At 42.8% G+C, this 20,216-nt stretch overlaps 1 protein-coding gene across 3 annotated transcripts in view; it reads right to left on the bottom strand.

Moving 5' to 3' along the window:
* CPNE4 (copine 4) overlaps nucleotides 1-20,216 on the bottom strand; it is a 732,756-nt gene that overhangs the window by 38,319 nt on the left and 674,221 nt on the right. For all 3 annotated transcript variants that reach the window (XM_060180243.1, XM_060180244.1, XM_060180242.1), the window contains 3 exons: nucleotides 11,222-11,320; nucleotides 7,816-7,902; nucleotides 6,457-6,516 (listed from right to left, as the gene is read on the bottom strand). In XM_060180243.1, the coding sequence (XP_060036226.1) occupies nucleotides 6,457-6,516; nucleotides 7,816-7,902; nucleotides 11,222-11,320 (246 nt within the window). The remainder of the gene's footprint in view (nucleotides 1-6,456; nucleotides 6,517-7,815; nucleotides 7,903-11,221; nucleotides 11,321-20,216) is intronic.

The raw sequence follows: 20,216 nt of genomic DNA, 5'->3' as shown, positions 1-20,216 counted from the left end.
CACACACACACACACACACACACACACACACACGAGTTTCCAATGAAGCAGAGGAAAGTGATGGCAGAGAAAGAGGTTAGAGCATCACTCCTGTACACACAGCATTGGGGACTGCATTTCGAGCACTATAATCAGTGCTCTACCAGCTGATTTGTTTCTTCAGCTGCAAAACATCTCTTATCCTCAAACTGCCCTTTGCCTTTCCCCCTCTTGCCTTCCCTTCTTTGTCAACCTTGAGAGAACAGCTGTGGTCCTGTGTTAATTTCCTCGCCCTTTGCTTACACACTACCTCCTGGATTTTCCTTAGCTCATTTTGCTAAGCTTGCTTTTCTGGAGATGATACATGTCTACACATCACGTAAGGCAGTCAGTGTCTTTTATCCTTCACTTTATGACTTCACTTTAGCATCCGGGATTTGTCCCTGATGCCTTAAGCTTTTCTTCCTGGCCACTGCAGGCATTCCCTCCTCCTAACCGTTTCTTCTGGCATCTCTTTGTGTACATACTCCTCATTCCCCTGCTGCCAGATGGAACTCTCAAAACTTTTCGTCACCAAGTCACTCTTCTTTCTGTATTCTTTTCTTGGATCTTCTCATCTAGATCCATGTATAGCTCCCAACACTCTGTAAATCTTGCTTCACATGTATAAATGCCTTCTCTACTGGGATACCTGGAAGGACTTTGAACATGGCCAACAGCAACTCATCATCTTGTCTGGCAGCATTTCTGGATTTTCCTCTGCCTCTGGACAGAACCACCAGGCTTTGCCAGTCAGCACAAGACACTGAAGTTCTCCTGGACTCGTCATCATTCTTTGCTTGTTTCTTCAGTGTATTGTTGAAGAAGGCTTAGCAGCAATTTTCAATGTCCCACTCTACCGATTTGATGCTAGTTTAGACTCTTAGAATTGGTCACCAGGGTTTCTGCAGCGGGCTTAAGTTTCCTTTTTGCTTCCTCTTTCAGAGTCCCTTCACTGTCATCAGCCATTTTCACAAAATATTTCCATCTTTTTTTTTTTTAGTTTATAAAATGGAAATAGTGACTACACTGTATCATAAGAGGGCTACATTTCCACAGAATTCCCACCCCGAACTCCATATCCAATCCCTCCAAACTTGGAAGAAACTCAGATGTTCAGTGCTCAGAAAGTGTGTGGTGTATATAGATAATCGAATACTTTGCAGTTGTTAAAAGATGACATTGTCGGGACTCGGGTGGTAGTGCAGCAGGTTAAGCGCATATTGCGTGAAGCGCAAGGACTGGAGTAAGGGTCCCGGTTCGAGCCCCCAGCTCCCCACCTGCAGGGGAGTCGCTTCACAGGCGGTGAAGCAGGTCTGCAGGTGTCTATCTTTCTCTTCCCCTCTCTGTCTTCCCCTCCTCTCTCCATTTCTCTCTGTCCTATCCAACAACAATGACATCAATAACAACAATAATAACAACTACAATAAGGGCAACAAAAGGGAAATAAATAAATATATAAAAAAAGATGACATTATCTCCTTTGCCTCATCTTGGATAGAACTTGAAGGAATCATTTTTATGTGAGATGAGTCAAAAAGAGAAAGATGAATATAAGGAAAAATTGTTTAATAAACAGAAACACAAATGTAGATATAGAGCAGCTGAAATTAGGCGTCTTCGAGTGGGAGGAAACTAGGAAGTCTCTTCTAGGTATGATCCAGGGGGGTCATAACTTTAGTAATTTTTGCCTGAAGCTTGATAGCTTCTTAGGTAGAACTTTAGAAAAAAAAGATGTTCTATTTTCTTTCCTAAAGTATGTGCTTAATTGCTTGAGTGCCCTCCTCAGATTGCTTCTGAACATTCAGTCCTTTACACACCCAGATGAACTTAACTCTTCCAGTCCCTAATTCAAGCCATTTCTCCAACACTCACTTAAATATATCTTGTTAGTCATATTATCCCAAGTAAAATGCCTAATACCTATCACTAAAATACATGGAGGCACATACACACTAAAGTTCCAGAGGGTGCTTTTTAATCAAAAAATAACCTCCCACCTGACATATTCATCAGTTTCTTCTTTGCCCTAAACCTTATTCCCCTTTGAAGGTTTAGGGTTCAACCCGTTATAATTCAACAAAAGTGTTTTGAGCACCTGATCTGCATCAGCCTAGCAGATGAATGGAAGAGACTCTCCTTTGGCATTAAACCAGAAACACCTAGCATGGGGGAGGTGCAGCAGCTTCCTCTGAGCCCCTGGATGTAAGGCATATGCTTCCACTCAAGGAAAACTGCTCCTGAAATGAGTGAAATGTCATAGCTGGGGGTTGTGACGACGGAGTGTGAGCTCTGACTGACAGGGACTCAGAGGTTACACAGGCTTTTGTACTGAATATGAATATATATATGCCCCAGGCCAAATCAATGGGGTAAACAGCTAACTATATTTACATAATTTCTTTAAGTTTGGGAGCTACCCTCTGCCCTAATCCAGCATTCTAGCCCTACTCTCAACTCTGACACCACCTCCCCAGACAATATTTTAGCCCATCTACATGTTAGTTATCAAGCTCAGGCAAAAATCACTAAAGTCATGGATCATACCTAAAAGAGATTTCCTAGTTTCTTTCTACTCGAAGACCCCTAATTTCATCTGCTCTATTTCTACATTTGGGCTTCTGTTTATTAAATTCGTCCCGCTTTAGATCTTTCAGCTACAAAGTTGCAGATGCTACTATGATTCCAACCTGACTTCCCTGGGCAGATGACCTCACCAATGTGTCCTGAAGTCTCACCTCTCTAGAGTTCTACCCCATTAGGGAAATATAGAATCAGGCTGGGGGTGCAGATCGACCTGCCAATGCCCACATGCAGTGGAGAAGCAAATACAGAAGCCAGAACTTCCACCTTCTCTACTCTAAAAAGAAATTTGGTTCATACTCCCAGAGGGATAAAGAATAGGGAAATGTCTAATGGAAGGAATAGGACACAGAACTCTGGTGGTGGGAACTGTGTGGAATTATACCCCTATTATCTTACAGTCTTGCTAATCATTATTAAATCACGAATAAAAATTTAAAAAGATAAGTTCATTTTTATTGGGTGTTTGTATTACAGTTTATCACTTCATTTGATGATACTAGGTGAAGAAGACAGATGGTCTGCTTCAAAAGGATGACAGAAGTGAGTTTCATAAAAGAACAACTAAAAAATGGAAGGAAACTGACTAGGAAGGGATGTGGTTACTGCCCAACCATAGCTTGGCAGCCACTGATCACTGGGATAGGATGTTCCCTCAATTCTTTCTCCTTCCGTTCTTTGGCTTTTTGGTGGGTGCCTCCCACTGGTAAAAACCCAACTCAGCTCCTCTTACAGGCGAGTCCGGCGAGTGCACCCAAAGTGTCTGGCCTCCTGAGGCTGGAAGGGGTGAATGGGAAGGGCAAAGAGTGGAGTGAACAGCCAGAACTTTATTTCAGCACTGGTTCCTGCAGGTCTGTCTCCAGGTAGACAGAAAGGTCATACCGGCAAAAGTCACTAGGTTGCTCAGAAGCCACTGTTTGTTTTAAGGGGTAAAGGGAAGTTTTCCTGCTGGAGAACTCAGAGGAGGAATTACTACAATAAACCACCATCTCCCCCCCCTCCGCATTCTCTCTTCATTTTGTCCATTTTTATGCTAGAAAGTTTTCTTCTCCTTCTCACCTCTCTGCCACTTTTCTTTCAAGCTGCTAGATGTTTTCAATAAAACTACTGTGCAGATAAACACTTAAAGATGGAATTAAATAAGACATGTTCACTTTTTTCTTGAGTATTTGCACTGAAGCTTATAATTTACATTTGATGGCACTGGGTGAGTAGTAAGAAGTTTATAATGAGAAAGCTGATTTAATTTTGGAGGGAAATGACATGGAAGTGACCGGCAATGTTACATCCTTCTGAGTCTACAGTCTGAAGTCCTATGGAAGGAAAGATTTTATGGCAGGCACCACCAGTGCTGTCTGCTTCTGCTTCTTAGCACTGACTTGTATGCTCTCCTACTATTTTAAATTATTTTTTATAGAACAGGGAGAAATTAAGAGAGGAGGGGAGACTGAGAGGGAGGCAGAAAGATAGACACTTGCAGACCTGCTTCACCATTTGTGAAGCTTCCCTCATGGAGGTGGGGAGCAGAGGTTTGAACCAAGTCCTCGTGCATGAGAATATGTGTGCTTAACCAGGCGTTCTACTCTTCTCATTCCTTACTTCAGTGTTCTCTTCCCCAGCGGACCTCCCACAGGTCACTGGTTACCACTGGAGGGGCTGTGAGACTGAGGTTGAGAGCCACTGAAGTTGTGCCTTCTAGAGACGGCAGGGCAGCAAATTGAGAAAGGAAGGGGGACTAAGCTGAGAGAGAACTCTTTCTGTGTCAGGCAGGCCACAAGAACCTTGATGAGTCTGGATGTAGGGTTAAACTGCCAGTTTTCATGAGGGCTCATTCTTCGCAATACAACACCAAGGGCAAGGCAAGACTGTGAAGGTTGAATAAAGAGCAGTTCAAGAACGTGGAATCTACAGAATCTGCAGCAGACTCAAATCAATAGAGCCTTCCCTTGAAAATCTATAAATAGTTTCATGAAGTCACTCCTCTGCCTGTGATCTTGGGAGACAATTTCTAACAGCTCTGCTTTATGACCACGGCAGTATCTTTACTTCAGTTTGCAGCCACTCAAAGTGGCCTGGAGTCCACAAGACAGACAGAGTGAGCGTTTGGGTCCACACATGCGCCGCCTTCAGTATATACCAGTGTGTGTGTGGTCTTTGGAGAGCCTTGGATTTTAAATATCAAGATCCTACAATTCACTCTTGTATCACTCTTGTAACTATCCAGGGGGTAAAGGAACAAGGCTCCAAGTTCAGGCAGGATGTAGGCAGGCCCATCGGAGTGAGGTAAGAGCAAGGGACATTAGGAATTTTGCTTCAATGAACATAGGTGTACAGGCCCTCTTTGAATGAATGCATTTACTTCCTTTGGGTATATCTCTAGGAGAGGAACTGCTGGGTCACTGGGGAAGAAAGAGAGAAGGAAAGAGGAGAGGAAAAGAAGAAAGGGGAGAGGAGGAGGAGGAGAAGGGGGGAGGAGGAAAAAGAGGAGAAGGAAGAGGAGGGAGGCAGAGGGTGGGCAGCCAAGGGAGAAAATGAGCAGGGGACAAAGGCTCCAGCTAGAGAGAAACGAGTCTATTAAAGTAACCTTTATCGCAGCCCACTTCAGACCTCTGAGAACCACCATCTCTGTCCCAGAGTTACATCTGTCCCGTCTATTCTCAGGCACAAACCCATACAAGCAGCAAGTACACTGCCCTTGCTTTCCTCAGATGATTGAGCCAGCACAGAGAGCGGGACAGGTCTGAGCTCCCTGGCTGCACTTCTGGAATCCAAAAGCAAACACTGCACAGATTGCAATACTCCTATTTACATCCAGGTTGCTTCCCCATAGGTTTTAGTAGGTCTGTCTCTTGCCATCTGGATACTCTCCTTCTGGGGGGCACATCTGCCTAAACCTAGGAAGATTTTGAAAATTCAGCCACCCTAAGTCAGGTGCTTCAGGGCAAATGGACTCACACTGCCAGCTTACCTGGCACTCTCAAAAGACCCTATCTGCACACTCCAATATACATTAGGGGTGTAAATACTGGGAACTCATAGATTATATGTAGGAACTGATCCTTCACCCATCCATTCAGTCTAGGCACTAACTCAGTTTCTCTACTTTGGCTGCAACCTGATTCTCCAATCTTATGGAATGTACCTTTTCTGCTGCCAATCAACTATTTGAACGGCTTATTCTTAGGTCTCACCACTGGGCAGGATACTGGTGCTTGTGTTAGGTCCCGTGAACATAAGACATCTTCTTGGGCTCAGTAGGACTTATAAGATGGTTGACTCCCTAATCAGCCTTCTCACCAGGGAATGGCATCTGACAATCTGTCCACTGCTGCATGCCTCAAGGACTTAATTAAATAATGGTAAGCATTGGGATCGTCCCTCAAATCACCCAAAGCTGAACAGCAGGAGTTTCCTGATATGATGTGAAAAAACATATTCATTGGGGGGGGAAACCCCAGAAACATGAACTCATTTTATCAACAGGATACCATACAATATACCACAACAAAATTCAGACAAAACTGGCCCAGGATTTTAATAGAATGTTGTTTCTATTTCAAGTTCTACTTGTGTTGGAATTGGCGTATTACACCAAAGTAAAAGACTCTGGGGTGGGTGGGTGGGCAGAATACAGGTCCATGAAGGATGATGAATGACATAGTGGGGGCTGTATTGTTATATGGGAAACTGAAAAATGTTATGCATGTACAAACTATTGTATTTACTGTTGAATGTAAAACATTAATTCCCCAATAAAGAAATTAAAAAAAAAGAATGTTGTTTCCTCATGCCTTAAACTTAGAACCATTCTCTACCTGTGTTCTCTGAACTAGAACAAACACAAAAGCAACTTACTGTAAACTGGATTTGGCAGCCACCCATAATGTAGTCCAAGAAAGAATGCATCTTGTGAATCTGCCAAGGAGGAGGTGAGGAAAACGTTTTAGTAACAGCACAGACTGTTTGCTCAGAGATTCGGGCTCTGCACTGGTGTTGGGCTTCTAACCTAGATGGGAGAGTTAGTTGAGAGAGAGCTCGAGAGCTCTGAGCAAAGACATGCCAGTAGTTTTGGTTCCTGTAACAGAAAAACAGAACAACTCATCTGATGGGCTAATAAAATTTCTACACCCTAAGCCCATCCACTCAACCCCACTCCCACCTCAAGCCCCCTCTCTTTTGATTTATGCATAATTTTAATTGACCACTGCTTCTGGAGTTATATTAGCAATATGTTTTCAGGCATTACCACCATTCTAAAATCAATGTAGTCTCACACTTGGCTTTTTGTCTTGCTCCCCATGTTTAAATTCCATTTCTGGAAACATTCTCAATACCTCAAGTGATCTAGGTAGATGCTTCAAGACCTCAGTCAACTCAGAAAGCTGTCAGGGGTAGTTTCCACTTAGTTAGCTCCCTACTATGCCATGAGCAGCCATGACTAATATTTACTTAATACTTACTCCATGACACTTATCATCTGTGATCTCAGTTAATTATTAAAACAACTCTAAGGAAGGTGGTAATATTCAGTTGCAGAATTATTCTCAGATGTAATTTCAGAGGTTGAATTATTTGCACAAGGGGTTTTCTGGAAAAAAATTAAAAACAAACAAACAAAACAACAACAAAAAAAGTCTCAAGGTCTTTGGAAAGGAATTTCATTTCTTCCTGTTTTGTTTCCTTTGAGGTCTTCCAGTATAGGTGAGGTGTCCTGTAAGCACTAAACACTGTGACAAGCACATAGTAGGTGTTTTAGGGATGTTGCTTGTCCCCTTTGGGGTCTCCATCTGGTGCTATGCTGGCAAGAAAAAATGCTAACTTATGATCAGGACTCTCCTGTCTTTGGGGTAGGGTTTCCCTATGGGGGGAACAATGGCATTGGGCCAGAGAAGTTCTGGACACCCTTGCTTACACTTGTCACTGTATGTCTATTAACACATTGACTTATTTATTTGTTCAAAATACATTGATTTTTTGATATGCATATCTTGATATGTCATGCATATATGTATATCAAAATATCAGTGTATGAGAAATGAGAAAGTCTAAGCCATGTGATCTGAAGAGGAGAGAGTTGCTAGAAGGCATGCTCTTCTTAAAATTCTGTTAAAGATCACACTTGCTTGAAATTTTCTCCTGATCACATAGTTCAGACTCTTCCTCCCTGACTGTCCCTCTCTTTACACTCACAAAAAAGAGGCGCTATCTACATACCTTGCACTGGTTCAAAATCACAGTGCCCGAGTTTTTGTAATTCTTCTTCTTGGCTTTGTACTTGGGGTTGATGCACTCCCATTGAACCTGCAACAGGAAGGGTTACAGTGTGAACACTGCTCAACAAGTGGAGTCATTCATAGAGGCCAAGTATCAAGAGCTACTGCATACGGACATGACCGCTGACTAGTTATGGTCTACAGATGATACCTTCCACTCCTAGAGGGCAGTGGTGAAGAATGGTTGAAAGTGAGACAAATCAGACTGAGTGACGTGACTCTCAGCTCCTCTACTTTCTAGTCATTTTTGGCAAATTACTTGATATCTCTATGATTTGGATATCCTTTATATAATGAAGCTTATACAGTAATAACATTTATTTCACAGGACAACTGCGAGTGAACTAATTAATTCATGCAATACATTTATAGAGAACAGTGTCTGATATTTATTTATAAATGCTGACTATTTAAAATATTTATTTTTTCAAGGGATAGCAAGTGAGAGAGCCAGAAGGGAGAGGGGGAGGGGGATGGAGAGGGAGAGGCAGAGAGAGAGAGAGAGAGACTAGATTTCTGCTCAGTTTTAGCATATGGCAGTGCAAGGGATTGAACCCGGAGCTTCTAGGCACTCAGACATGCAAGTCCATTATTCTAATGCTGAGGTCAAGCCAGGCAGGAGAGAGAAGATCTGTAGACACACAGCTGAGTAAATTAAGTGCTGAGTCTTGGTCCCAGGAAATAAGATTAAGTAGCAGGAAAAGTGAGGACAATTGAAAACTGGCCGACCCAGATGTGGGGACAATGGTTTAAGTGTACATTGCACTTCACTGTGAACTAAAGTAATTGATTAATAAATGTCGTAAGAGTGGCACAGCATATCTCCGAAAGAGCTTCTCTGAGAGATAAAATTGGAGTTACAGGAGTGGCTGGCACTGAGGAGCCAACTTAGAACTCACAGATTACTGGGGGCAGGGGGGGAGAAAACACAACCTTTTCAGTCAACAAGACTTCAAGGGTTAACTTTGCAAGTCAAACATACAAAAAAGTCAACTTTGCAAGTCAAACATACAAAAAAGTCAACTTTGCAAGTCAAACATACAAAAGTAACTGAATGTCCCTGCCCACCACCTTTGGCATCTGGGCCCTTGGATTTTCATGCAGATGATAATTTTTTAATTAGAGATTTAATAATGATTGACAAGATTGTGGGATAAGGGGTACAACCCCACACAGTTCCCACCACCAGAGTTCCATATCCCATCCCCTCCACTGCAAGATTCCCCATTCTTTATCCCTCTGGGAGTCTGGACCAAAGAGCTTTATAGGATGCAGAAGGTGGAAGGTCTGACTTCCAGGTCCTTTATCCATCTGGAGTTGACTTTTGTTTCTGGTGAGAGAAAGTGGTTCAGTTTCATTATTCTGCATGTTTCAACCCAATTTTCCCAGTACCATTTATTAAAAAGACTCTCTTCATTTAATAGTTTTGTCCCCACTGTCAACAAGTAGATATCCATCAGGAACACATCATAAACCCTCTTATGGGCCTCTCCAGGACGTTGCCCTCAATGTAGAGCAGCAGTGGTAGAAACTCCCCCACTCTCTGAAGGGAGGCTGGGTCAACATACCCTCCTACTCGAGGAAGACTAGCCCTGAGATGAGTGTAGCCTAGAATGTTCCTAGCTATGACCATGGGATGTGAGTTTAGATCAACAGAGATGCTGATATTACACAGGATCCTGTGATAAATATGAATAGACATGGGCCGTAGGGCAGATCATTGGGGTGTATAGCTAACAGTATTTATGTGCTTTTTCCATATTTGGGAGTTACTCTCTGCCCTGATCCAGCTTTCTAGTCCTATTCCCAACTCTGACACCATCTCCCCAGGCAATACTTCTAGCTCATCTACATATTACCTGTTGGGCTCAGTCCAAAATTAGTAAAGTCATGAGCCCCTTGGAATATACCTAAATTAGACTCTCTAGCTTCTTCCATCATAAAGACCCCAAATCTCATCTGCTATCTTCTTACCTTTAGGTTTCTGATTATTAAACAATTTGTTCTGCTTTATATATTAATGCTTTTCAGCAACCAAGTTGTAGATAATACCATGATGCCAACCTGACTTCCCTGGGCAGACAACCTCACCAATGCATCTGGAACCCCACCTCTCCAGAGCCCTACCCCACTCAGGAAGGACAGAAACAGACTGGGGGCATGGACTGACCTATCAATGCCCTTGTCCGGCAGAGAAGTAATAACAGAAGCCAGACGTCCCACCTTCTGTACCCCATAAGTATCTTTGGAATAAACAATAGGGAATCCTCCAATGGAGGGGATGGGATACAGAACTCTGGTGGTAGGAATTGTATGGAATTGTACCCCTCTTACTCCACAATCTTGTCAATCATTCTTAAATCACTACTAAAAAATTCACACACACACTCACACACATGACACAGATTCATGACTTTAGCTGACACCACATGGTACAGAGAAGAACTATCCCAGGTGAATTCAGCCTAAATTGCTAACCCATAGTGAGAGAATGATGAGAGAGTGACTATTGTTTTTATCCAGGGAGTTTTGGGGTTGTTACTCAGTAACAGTGAACTGATAATGTAGTTTCTTATCACTGGAGACCTTCCAGTAGGGGCTGAGCAACCGCCTGGAGGCTTGGAAGAGAGAAACCCTGTAGTTTAAGGGAGGTACATTAGATATTGGGGGGGGGGCATATTAGATTCTTGCATAAAAAGAAGAAAGGAAGGAAGAAAAATAAGGAAAATGGAAGAAGGAAAGAAAAAGGAAAAATGAAGGAAGGAATGAAAAAAGAACAAAAAAGGAAGGGAAAAGAAAAAAGAAGAACGGGAGAAAGGAAGGACAAAAAAAGGAAGGAAGGAAGGAAAGTCTACAAATATGAAGTTAGGAAATCTCCAAATTCCATTTTTTAAAGGCCTAATCTTTCCATCATCATGAAAAATGTCTTCCTTTCCTCCTTCAGATTTCCTTCTGATTCTCTCTCCATGCGAGTGTTGCTTGATAAGCAAGAATTCCAGCCTGCCTCAAAGTAGATTCAATATTTTTAGACGAGGCAACACACATCCCTCTCAAGCCCATCAAAATGAAACTGTCTTTATTCCAGTCTTGTCTAATGTTATAGTATAAACAAGTAGCTCAAAAATGCATCTAACGGTTGGAAATGAAAGACGCTAAAATTATCCATGCTGATCCTGTTGTCATACTTAATCACTGCAATTAACCTCAATTTCCTCAATAAAGAACACAGCAAACAAAACTCTGAATGAGTTAAGATTCTGTATAAAGAATTGTGATGATCTCCCATATAAAGTCTACTCATCTTCATCTCAAAGATGCACCAGTAGAGACAGAGTTTCACTACGTACCTGCTTCCCTTCCAAGGCTCCTCTCATCTCCTTGAATGTTGAGGTGAATTCTCCAATGAAGTCATGTTTGCCGTTGGAGTCCCAGTCCCATACTATGCACTGCAAGAGAAAAGAATTGTCTCTCTCTTTTTTTTCTATCAGAATGCATTTATAGCAGCTGAAGTTAGCATGAGCTATGCAAGGTAGAGTGGACGAAACACATGAGGTCTATAATGAAAGTCTAGCTGGTGAGGATTGTTGAACATGGAAGAAATACTGCTTTGATTTCTGTACTTACTTTTTTGACCACAATCCCCAAGCAGCCATGTGATGCTAAGTGTTCCCCCCACCCCCACCCCGTGCCACCCAGGGGAGGCCAGCAAGACCAACAGGAAACAACAGTCTCACCTATGGGTTCATCTAGTGAATGGAATCATGAGATTTGAAGACAAATCCTGCCTGGCTTGACCTCAGACATCAGAACAATGGACTTGCATGTCTGAGTGCCTAGAAGCTCCGGGTCAATCCCCCACACTTCCATATGCTAAAACTGAGAAGTATCTGGTCTCTCTCTCTCTCTCTCTCCCCACTTAGGTCTATTTACTTAGAAACACCAATGCAGTCCTGAGAAAAAAAGAACAAGAATGGAAGCGCCACATTTCCAGATCCCAAACTACATTATAGGACTATGGTAATCAAAACTCCCTGGTACTGGAACAAAACCTAGATACACCGATCAACGGAATAGAGTTGAGAGCCCAGAAACAAGCCCCCACACCTATGGACATCTAATTCTTTTAACAAAAGGGTTCAAAATATTAACTAGAAAAAGGAAAATATTTTCAACAAATGATGTTGGGAAGACTGAGTTGACATGTATAGAAAATGAAATTAGACCACTACATTTTACCATGCGCAAAATCAAATTCAAAATGGATCAAGGAGTTGAATTTTAAACCAGAAACAATAAAATATTCAGAGAAAAACATTGGCAGAATTCTTCTCAATCTACGTCTTGAAGGCAATTATTCACTTTTAACTAGAGAGTTTCCTCTGGAAAATTCAAGGATAGATCACAGGTTCTCAAATAATATTTTGTAGAAAGGCTCAGATTCATCAACAACAACCTGTATATACGGTTAAATATTATTTGGTGAAGGGAGAGTTCTTCAAGTTTTCTAGTGTGGAGGTTATAGTCGTATCAAGTACTTCAGATGTCATTTCAATATTATAAAATAATCATTTGCAACAGGGTTGTCCCAGACCTCAAATTAGATCAGTGCAGCAAAGGGGGCATTTTGTTCAAAATTGTTTTGGGGAATCTTGGGGTCCTACGTAGCAGCCCAACCCTTTTCCAGCAGTAAGATCCCACTGACTAATTCTACCTGAAAGAAACATAAACTGTAAATCTTTTCTATGATCCTGTAGAGTGCCCTACATACCTAAAAGGAAATATGTTCAAGACAGGACCTAATTCAATTTTTACTGGTTCATTTATTTTCTGTCACAGTGAACTGCCCCAATGTATCCAGTTGCTATTCAAATGGGCCATTATTCCTGATAAATTCTCTCTTCTCATTCTCTCTCACTATTCTTCATTCTCATGATCCCTTCTCACCTGTGACATTGTGACATTCTTCTAGCTGGTCTCCTTGCCTCCCTCATTTTCTCCCACCTGCCACAATCTAGCACTCTTCATGCTAACTTCCTGCTTAAAATAAAAATGGATATAGACTACTACAGATTCCCTTTAACTTTCTTCTATTAAATAGAGGCACACACACACACACACACACTCACACACTCACACACTCACACACACACTCACACACTCACACACACACTCACACACACACACTCACACACACACACTCACACACACACACACTCACACACACACACACTCACACACACACACTCACACACTCACACACACACTCACACACTCACACTCACACACACACACACACTCACACACACACACACACACTCACACACACACACTCACACACACTCACACACACACACTCACACACACACACACTCACACACACACACACACACTCACACACACTCACACACACACACTCACACACACACTCACACTCACACACACACACACACTCACACACACACACACACTCACACACACACTCACACACACACTCACACACACTCACACACACACACACTCACACACACACACTCACACACACACACTCACACACACTCACACACACACACACACACACACACACACACACACACACACACACACAGAAAGAGAGAGACATCACAGTACTTAAGTTTCCTTTGATGTAGTGGAGGCCCAGGCTTGAACTTGAGTTGTGTGCATGGCAGAGCAACATTCTCTAAAAGTGAACTATTTCACTAGCAGATCTTTCAAGGTCTTTCATAATTTGACTACCTCAACATTCTCAGATTCAGACCTTTGGGGAGACACACACACACACACACACACACACACACACACACTTCTCTAAGAGGAGATTAAAATGTAATGTTAAAGATTTTTTGAGGTATCTTAAAAAAAAACTATATTTTTCAGTTTTTGTCTTCACTTTAAAGTGAAGTATTTTGTAGATACCTTTTTTGTTTGGAAAATAAAGTGTCATTTGATACTGGAGGTGGACGAGTCTAAAAAAATCAAATACATAGAACACATTGGCAGAACACTTCATGACCTATGATTCAAAAATGTCTTCACAGACAAGTGCTACAGCTAGGACAAGAAAAACCCAAATAAACCTGTGGGATTACATTGAACTGCAAAGCTTCTGCACAGCAAAGGGAACTATAATTAAAACAGAAAGATGATTTACAGGAAGATCTTTACATACCCTACATTATAAAAGGGCCCGTTGTTATGACCCCCAACAGGAGTTTGGGACAATTAGCATATGAATGACATCAGCCTAAGGCAGGAGCCATGGGCCAGGGACTGTATCAGCAAGGATTTGCAGCAGGCCCACTCCTGATGGATTACCTTCATGGCAGCACAGGCCTGTTGGTTTGGGTATGGACTTATCTCTTCACATGGTGGTCTTGGGTGGCTTGGTGCAGACTCTGGAGTTTTGCCTCCTTTCTTAACTAGGCTTTTCCCCTCACGATGACAGTGATTGTCTGGATAAACCACTCTTTTGATTTAACAACGTGCTATATACTATATTTGGCGCCTCTAATACAGCATGAGCCATTGATCCCTTGTGCCTAGACTGGTGCGAGTCGCCTCCCCCTCACCCCCTTTATGGGTATTTTTCTCGGTAGACTTTTTTTTTCCTCCAGGGTTATTGCTGGGCTCGGTGCCTGCACCATGAATTCACCGCTCCTGGAGGCCATTTTCTCCCCCTTTTGTTGCCCTTGTTGTTGTAGCCTCCTTGTGGTTATTATTATTACCACTGTTGATGTTGTTCGTTGTTGGATAGGACAGAGAGAAATGGAGAGAGGAGGGGAAGACAGAGAGGGGGAGAGAAAGACAGACACCTGCAGACCTGCTTTGCCGCCTGTGAAGCGAGTCCCCTGTAGGTGGGGAGCTGGGGCTCGAACCGGGATCCTTACAACGGTCCTTGTGCTTTGTGCCACGTGTGCTTAACCCACTGCCCCACTGCCCAACCCCCTCTCGGTAGACTTTTTAATGTTGATTGTGACAAATGGATGTTTCACACATCCCTCGGTTTGCTAAGTTGAAATTCACTTCTATCTCTGTGGACACTGTTACAGGCTTTATATATGACACCTGTGACACAGAAAGCGACCCATTGTTCGTGAACAACTTCTTTGCCTTTGCTGCTGAAATAATCCTTATTAGACCGACAGTGGCCCTGTATATGTTTCTGGAATATGGTTTATTTCTTCTAAACATGTATTTCACATGCCCTACTTCCCCGCTAGATGTGTAATTGCAGAAAGCTATAATGTACTCTTAACAGGCGAATTCTCTAATAAACAGGAGAATACAGAGAGCTTTATATAGTTTAAATTTTGTACTTTATAATTCTAGTCAGACAGCTGCTAAGTGTTTCTTTCCTCCACAGAGCTTTCCTCCAGCAGATGCCCAGTGATTTGTCTAGTCTTTGTGATTGACGCCAATAACATTACTAACTTAAGGCATAGGGTATATTTGTTCTAGTTTATCACTCAGAGGTCTTGTTTGGACCCAGGCTGAGAAGTTAAACCTGTCGTATGTGAACTCCTCACAAGAATGCAACAAGCTGAAGTCTGGACTGACACCGACCAACACTCTAGATATACCATGATTGCCACCCAAGAACCATCTGTATTTGGGGATGCCTCTGTAAGTCTCTGTTCTGAGCTTCCTAGAGTGATGGACCGTATCTGGGTTAGACACAGATACCAGCCCACGGGTCTTCAGGCTAACAGGGCCTTATCTGATACCCAGTTTTTGGGCCCACACTCTGGGGGGTAGAGGCAGAGCTTGCAGAAGACACCCTAGAAGCATTGAAGATTTGCTTACTTCTCCTGTGCTCATACAGACTGAACATCTTGTCCATGTCTATAATCAGAAGTGGGGAATTGTGGTGACCCCAACAGGAGTTCAGGACAATTAGGATACGCATGACATCAGCCTGAGGTGGAGCAGACTGACAAGGGGAGGAATGTAAGCACAGGGACTTGCATTGACCTGCTCTCTTGCTCTCTTGATCCAATCACCTTCACCATGGACTCTCCACTTGGCGTGACTCCAGAACTGATCCTGACCTTTTCACATGGTGATCTTGGGTGACTTACTTTGCAGACTCTGAACTTCTGCCTGTTTTCCTAGCTAGACTCCTTCCCTCACATTCTCAGTGATTTTATGAATGAACCTCTCTTGCTTAACCTTAAATGGAGCCACTGATTTTGCAGCACCTAGATATTTGCCTTTTATTCGCTTCACCCTAATAAAGCCTTTCATTGTTTAAATTCATTCCCAGAGTCCCACAGCCACTCCTTTACGCACCACAGGCAAAGCCCCTTTGAAGTTTTTATGACAACAGCCAGTGGCCAAGATATATAAAGGACTCATTAAAATCAGCATAAGAACAACCCTATTACAAATAAGAAAATGACAGGGACAGAATATTCACAAAAGAAGAGATCCAAAGGGTCAAAAGACACGAAAACAAAAAAACGCTCAGTCACACAAATACAGACAACAGTGAGATTCCACCTTACACCTGTGAGAATGTCATATATCAGAGAGGACAAAAGCACAGTGTTGGAGGGAAAAGGAGCCCTTCTACAATGCTAGTGGGAATGTAAATTGGTCCAGCCCTTGTGGAAAACAGTCTGCAGAGTTCTCAGAACACTAGAAATAGATGTATCTTATGATCCAGCAATTTTTGTCCTGGGGATTTGTCCAAAGGAAACAAAAACACTTTTCCAAAGAAATCTATGTATATCTATGTTCATTGCAGTACAATATGTAATAGCCCAAACTTGGAAGCAACCTGGAGACTCAGTGACAGATGAGTGGCTGAGATGTTTGTGTTATATATGCCCCATGGAATACCACTCAACTCTCAACAATGACAAAGTCACCCCTTTTGCCCCCTCTAGGATGAAACTTTGAGGAATCAAGTGAAATGATATCTAGAGAGAGAAGGATGAATGTTGGATGGTCTTACTTGTAGGTGAAATTAAAGAAACAAGGATAGAAATGGAAAACACACAGTAACATTTGGATTGGGCATAGTATATTGTAGTAAACAAAGGACTCTGGGGGGAGGAGGGCCAAGAAGGGAGTGGAGTCCGGGGGCATGATGGGGGAAAAGGACTTAAGCTAGGCGTAAGAGTGTCCTCCAGACATCTGCCATGGGGAGCAGAGAGATTGTGCCCATGTGCCAACAGCTGTACTGTAAATTCTTTACTCACTCCTGTTATTATTTCCTTAGCTAATGTTTGGATGTTGAACTCGTTGTTTTGTGCTTCGCCCTCTGGAGGACTTTTAGCTGGACTCTTGTCCTGGTTCGAGTCTCCATTATTTTTTCTTGTTGTTTTAACCATTTTATATAAGTTAACAGTTTTTTCAATCCCTGAGTTGGAGTTCAGTGGTGTAAAAGCCTTTTTTTTTTTCCCCTGTAGGCTATGGTAGCCTGAGGGCTTTTAAACTATCAATAGGCTTCTTGGCTTAATCAATGACTCCTGACCAAGAGATAAAGCAGGGTGTGGCAGAGATAATCCAGTGGTTATGCAAAGAGACTTTCACAGCTCTTCAGCTATGCCACCGAGGTATAGGTCTTCTCCTGAGTTTCCCGGTTAGATCTCTGTGCCCTGGTGTCCCTCCCTGTTGCTGCTCCAGATTCTGAGGGTAGTAGCAATGGAGACTCAGAGTTGTACTTGGTGAGTCTCTGGGGAGTCCTTTCCTCCCTTCAGCTGTCCCCTTGTTGGTGGAGCAGACTGGAGGTGGTGTCTCCACTGACAAACTGTCGAACTGTTAGCAGTCACTTAATCTCTCCTTAGGCCCCTCTCTCCTCTCTGTCACCAGCCACGCGTGTTTGTACTCACGGGTGATTTACTGGGTTTCTGTGGTCATTCTAGTCCTGTCTTGTTTCGGTCCGGGTGGTCTCCTTTGGTATTCCTAGTTGATCCGGGAGAGGAGAGGAGAGGAGAGAAAGCGATCTGCTGCTCATAGCTCCGCCTCCGGAAGTCGAATCCAACAGCTGTACTGTAAACCATCAACTGCTACCTCCAACAAAATGATAGTAATAATCATAACACCAGAATGGACACTATGCCATGACCTTGGACACATTAGCCATGTCCTTCACTCCCTGCTTTTCTACACTATCTTTACTTTGTCATAGCAATTAGAAGGGAATGTTTTCATTAACTGTGTGTGTGTGTGTGTGTGTGTGTGAGAGAGAGAGAGAGAGAGAGAGAGAGAGAGAGAGGGAGAGAAACCAGGGCCCAGGCATGAATAGAAACTGGAGAACAGTAAAGAAATGCCCAGGGAGTCGGGCGGTAGTGTAGCAGGTTAATCACACATGGACTGGTGTAAGGATCCTGGTTTGAGCTCCCTGGCTCCCCACCTGTGGGGGGGGTGTCAGTTCACAAGTGGTGAAGCAGAGCTGCAGGTGTCTGTCTTTCTCTTCCCCTCTCTGTCTTCCCCTCCTCTCTCCATTTCTCTCTGTCCTATCCAACAACGATAACAATAATAACCATAACAAGAATGTTAAACAATAAAGGCAACAAAAGGGGAAAGATAGCCTCCAGGAGTAGTGGATTCATAGTGCATGCACTGAGCCCCAGCAATAACCCTGGATGCAAAACAAAACAAAACAAAATAAGAAAAAGAAATGCTCTTCAGGGAGGTCTCTGATGCCCATGCCCGGTATAAAGAGAAGGGGCCACACAGGTCACTCAGTAACAGAGTAATTGTCTTGCATCTAGAAAACCCTTGGTTGAAGCACCACATGAGCACAATAAATACAAAACCGTATAGAATTCTATTACTGACATAGCAGTGGTTTTTGTCCTCTCCCATACAATTACAAAAACGGCAAAGGGATCTGAAACATGTGAAAAATGTGAAAGCAGCTTTTTAAATAGTCCACTATGCAAATGGGTTTTATTGATATGCTGAATATCAACAACCAAAATGAATACATTTTCTAAAGAAAACACTGATCTTGAACTTTGGGAAAACTAGTGGATATCAGAAGGAGTGGTGGTGTGAAATGACACCCTTAACATTTTACAATATTGCACACCAGCATTAAATCAATAAAACATTATCTTATGCAAAGCAAAGCCAAACCAAACCAAACCACTCCCCTGCATTGGGGGGAAAGTTGTAGGTCTCCCCTCCCAATTTACAGCAGAAAAAAAGTCAGACTGCATGTAAGTCAGTCCTTTGGTTGCTCACAGACCCTTAAACAGAAGCCACACGTCTTTCCTATGCCCTGTCTCAGATTCTCTGCCACACTTTTAGTTAGCTACTGTCTGTTCTTTAGCCTACCAACCTCAACATCCAAGATGTCTGCAGTGTGCTCTCTTGCTGGGGAAAAAGGGGGTGACAAATGAGCCACCCTGAGCTGGAGAATGCATCAGGCTTGACAGGCCCTCCCTGGGGGGCCCGTGGTTTGCTTCAGTCAGCGGGCATTTCTCATCACGGTAGAATTCTGTTTTGACCTTTTTCAGAAGGGATCCCAAAGGAAGGAAGACACAGTGAAGCAGAAAAAGGAAAACAGTTTTTCCCTCTCTCCCTGCCACGGAAGCCGGCTTGTGACAGCTCCAAGGGGGCTGGCAGAGGAGTGCATCTTGGTGAAAAGTAAACAGATCAACTGCCCTGCAGAAAAAAAAACAGAGACCAAGGCAGGGTTCATGGTATGAATCAATAAGTGAGCCTTGAAAGATCTGTGAGAGATCAGCTCAAAACTCTCCAGGAGCCAGAAAACCTTCTGACAGCGGTGTTTAGGCTCCCAGTTTTAAAACATCGGGACTCCACAGAAAGTCTAGTCAGCGCTCTCGTTTTGCAGAGAAGCGAAGTGATTTTCTCCAGTCTCACCTTGCGCATGGCTGGGACTAAAACCCAGCTTTCCTTTCCTCCTGATCTCACCGTAACTTCACTAACACAGAACTGTAATTAAACATAGTGCCAGACACTTCTCTTCTTGCTTAATCCCCAGAACAATTTATTTGGGTTCATTTTATAGATGAGGAAATCAAGACATGGGCTGATGAGAAAGTTTACATATTGCAATATCAACTTCCCAGGAGCCTTGGTTGACACCTTCATCAGGCCGTGAAACTACCAGATTTCCTCTTCTTCTTCTTCTTCTTCTTCTTCTTCTTCTTCTTCTTCTTCTTCTTCTTCTTCTTCTTCTTTTTTTTTTTTTGTGTGTAAATAACATCACTTAAGAACTCTGAAATAAGTAATAAAACATTAATACCAACTGAAGTGTTGATTGTTAGAGCTCCAGTACCTTCTCATTTCTTAGGTGAAAGTTTATACCCTTTGACAAACTTCTCCCTAGTTCCTCACCTCCTACCT

Source organism: Erinaceus europaeus, chromosome 21, assembly GCF_950295315.1.
Source record: "Erinaceus europaeus chromosome 21, mEriEur2.1, whole genome shotgun sequence".
Taxonomy (NCBI): Eukaryota; Metazoa; Chordata; class Mammalia; order Eulipotyphla; family Erinaceidae; genus Erinaceus; species Erinaceus europaeus.
The sequence above is the reverse complement of the archived record's forward strand: the minus strand, read 5'-3'. Positions and strand labels throughout refer to the sequence as shown.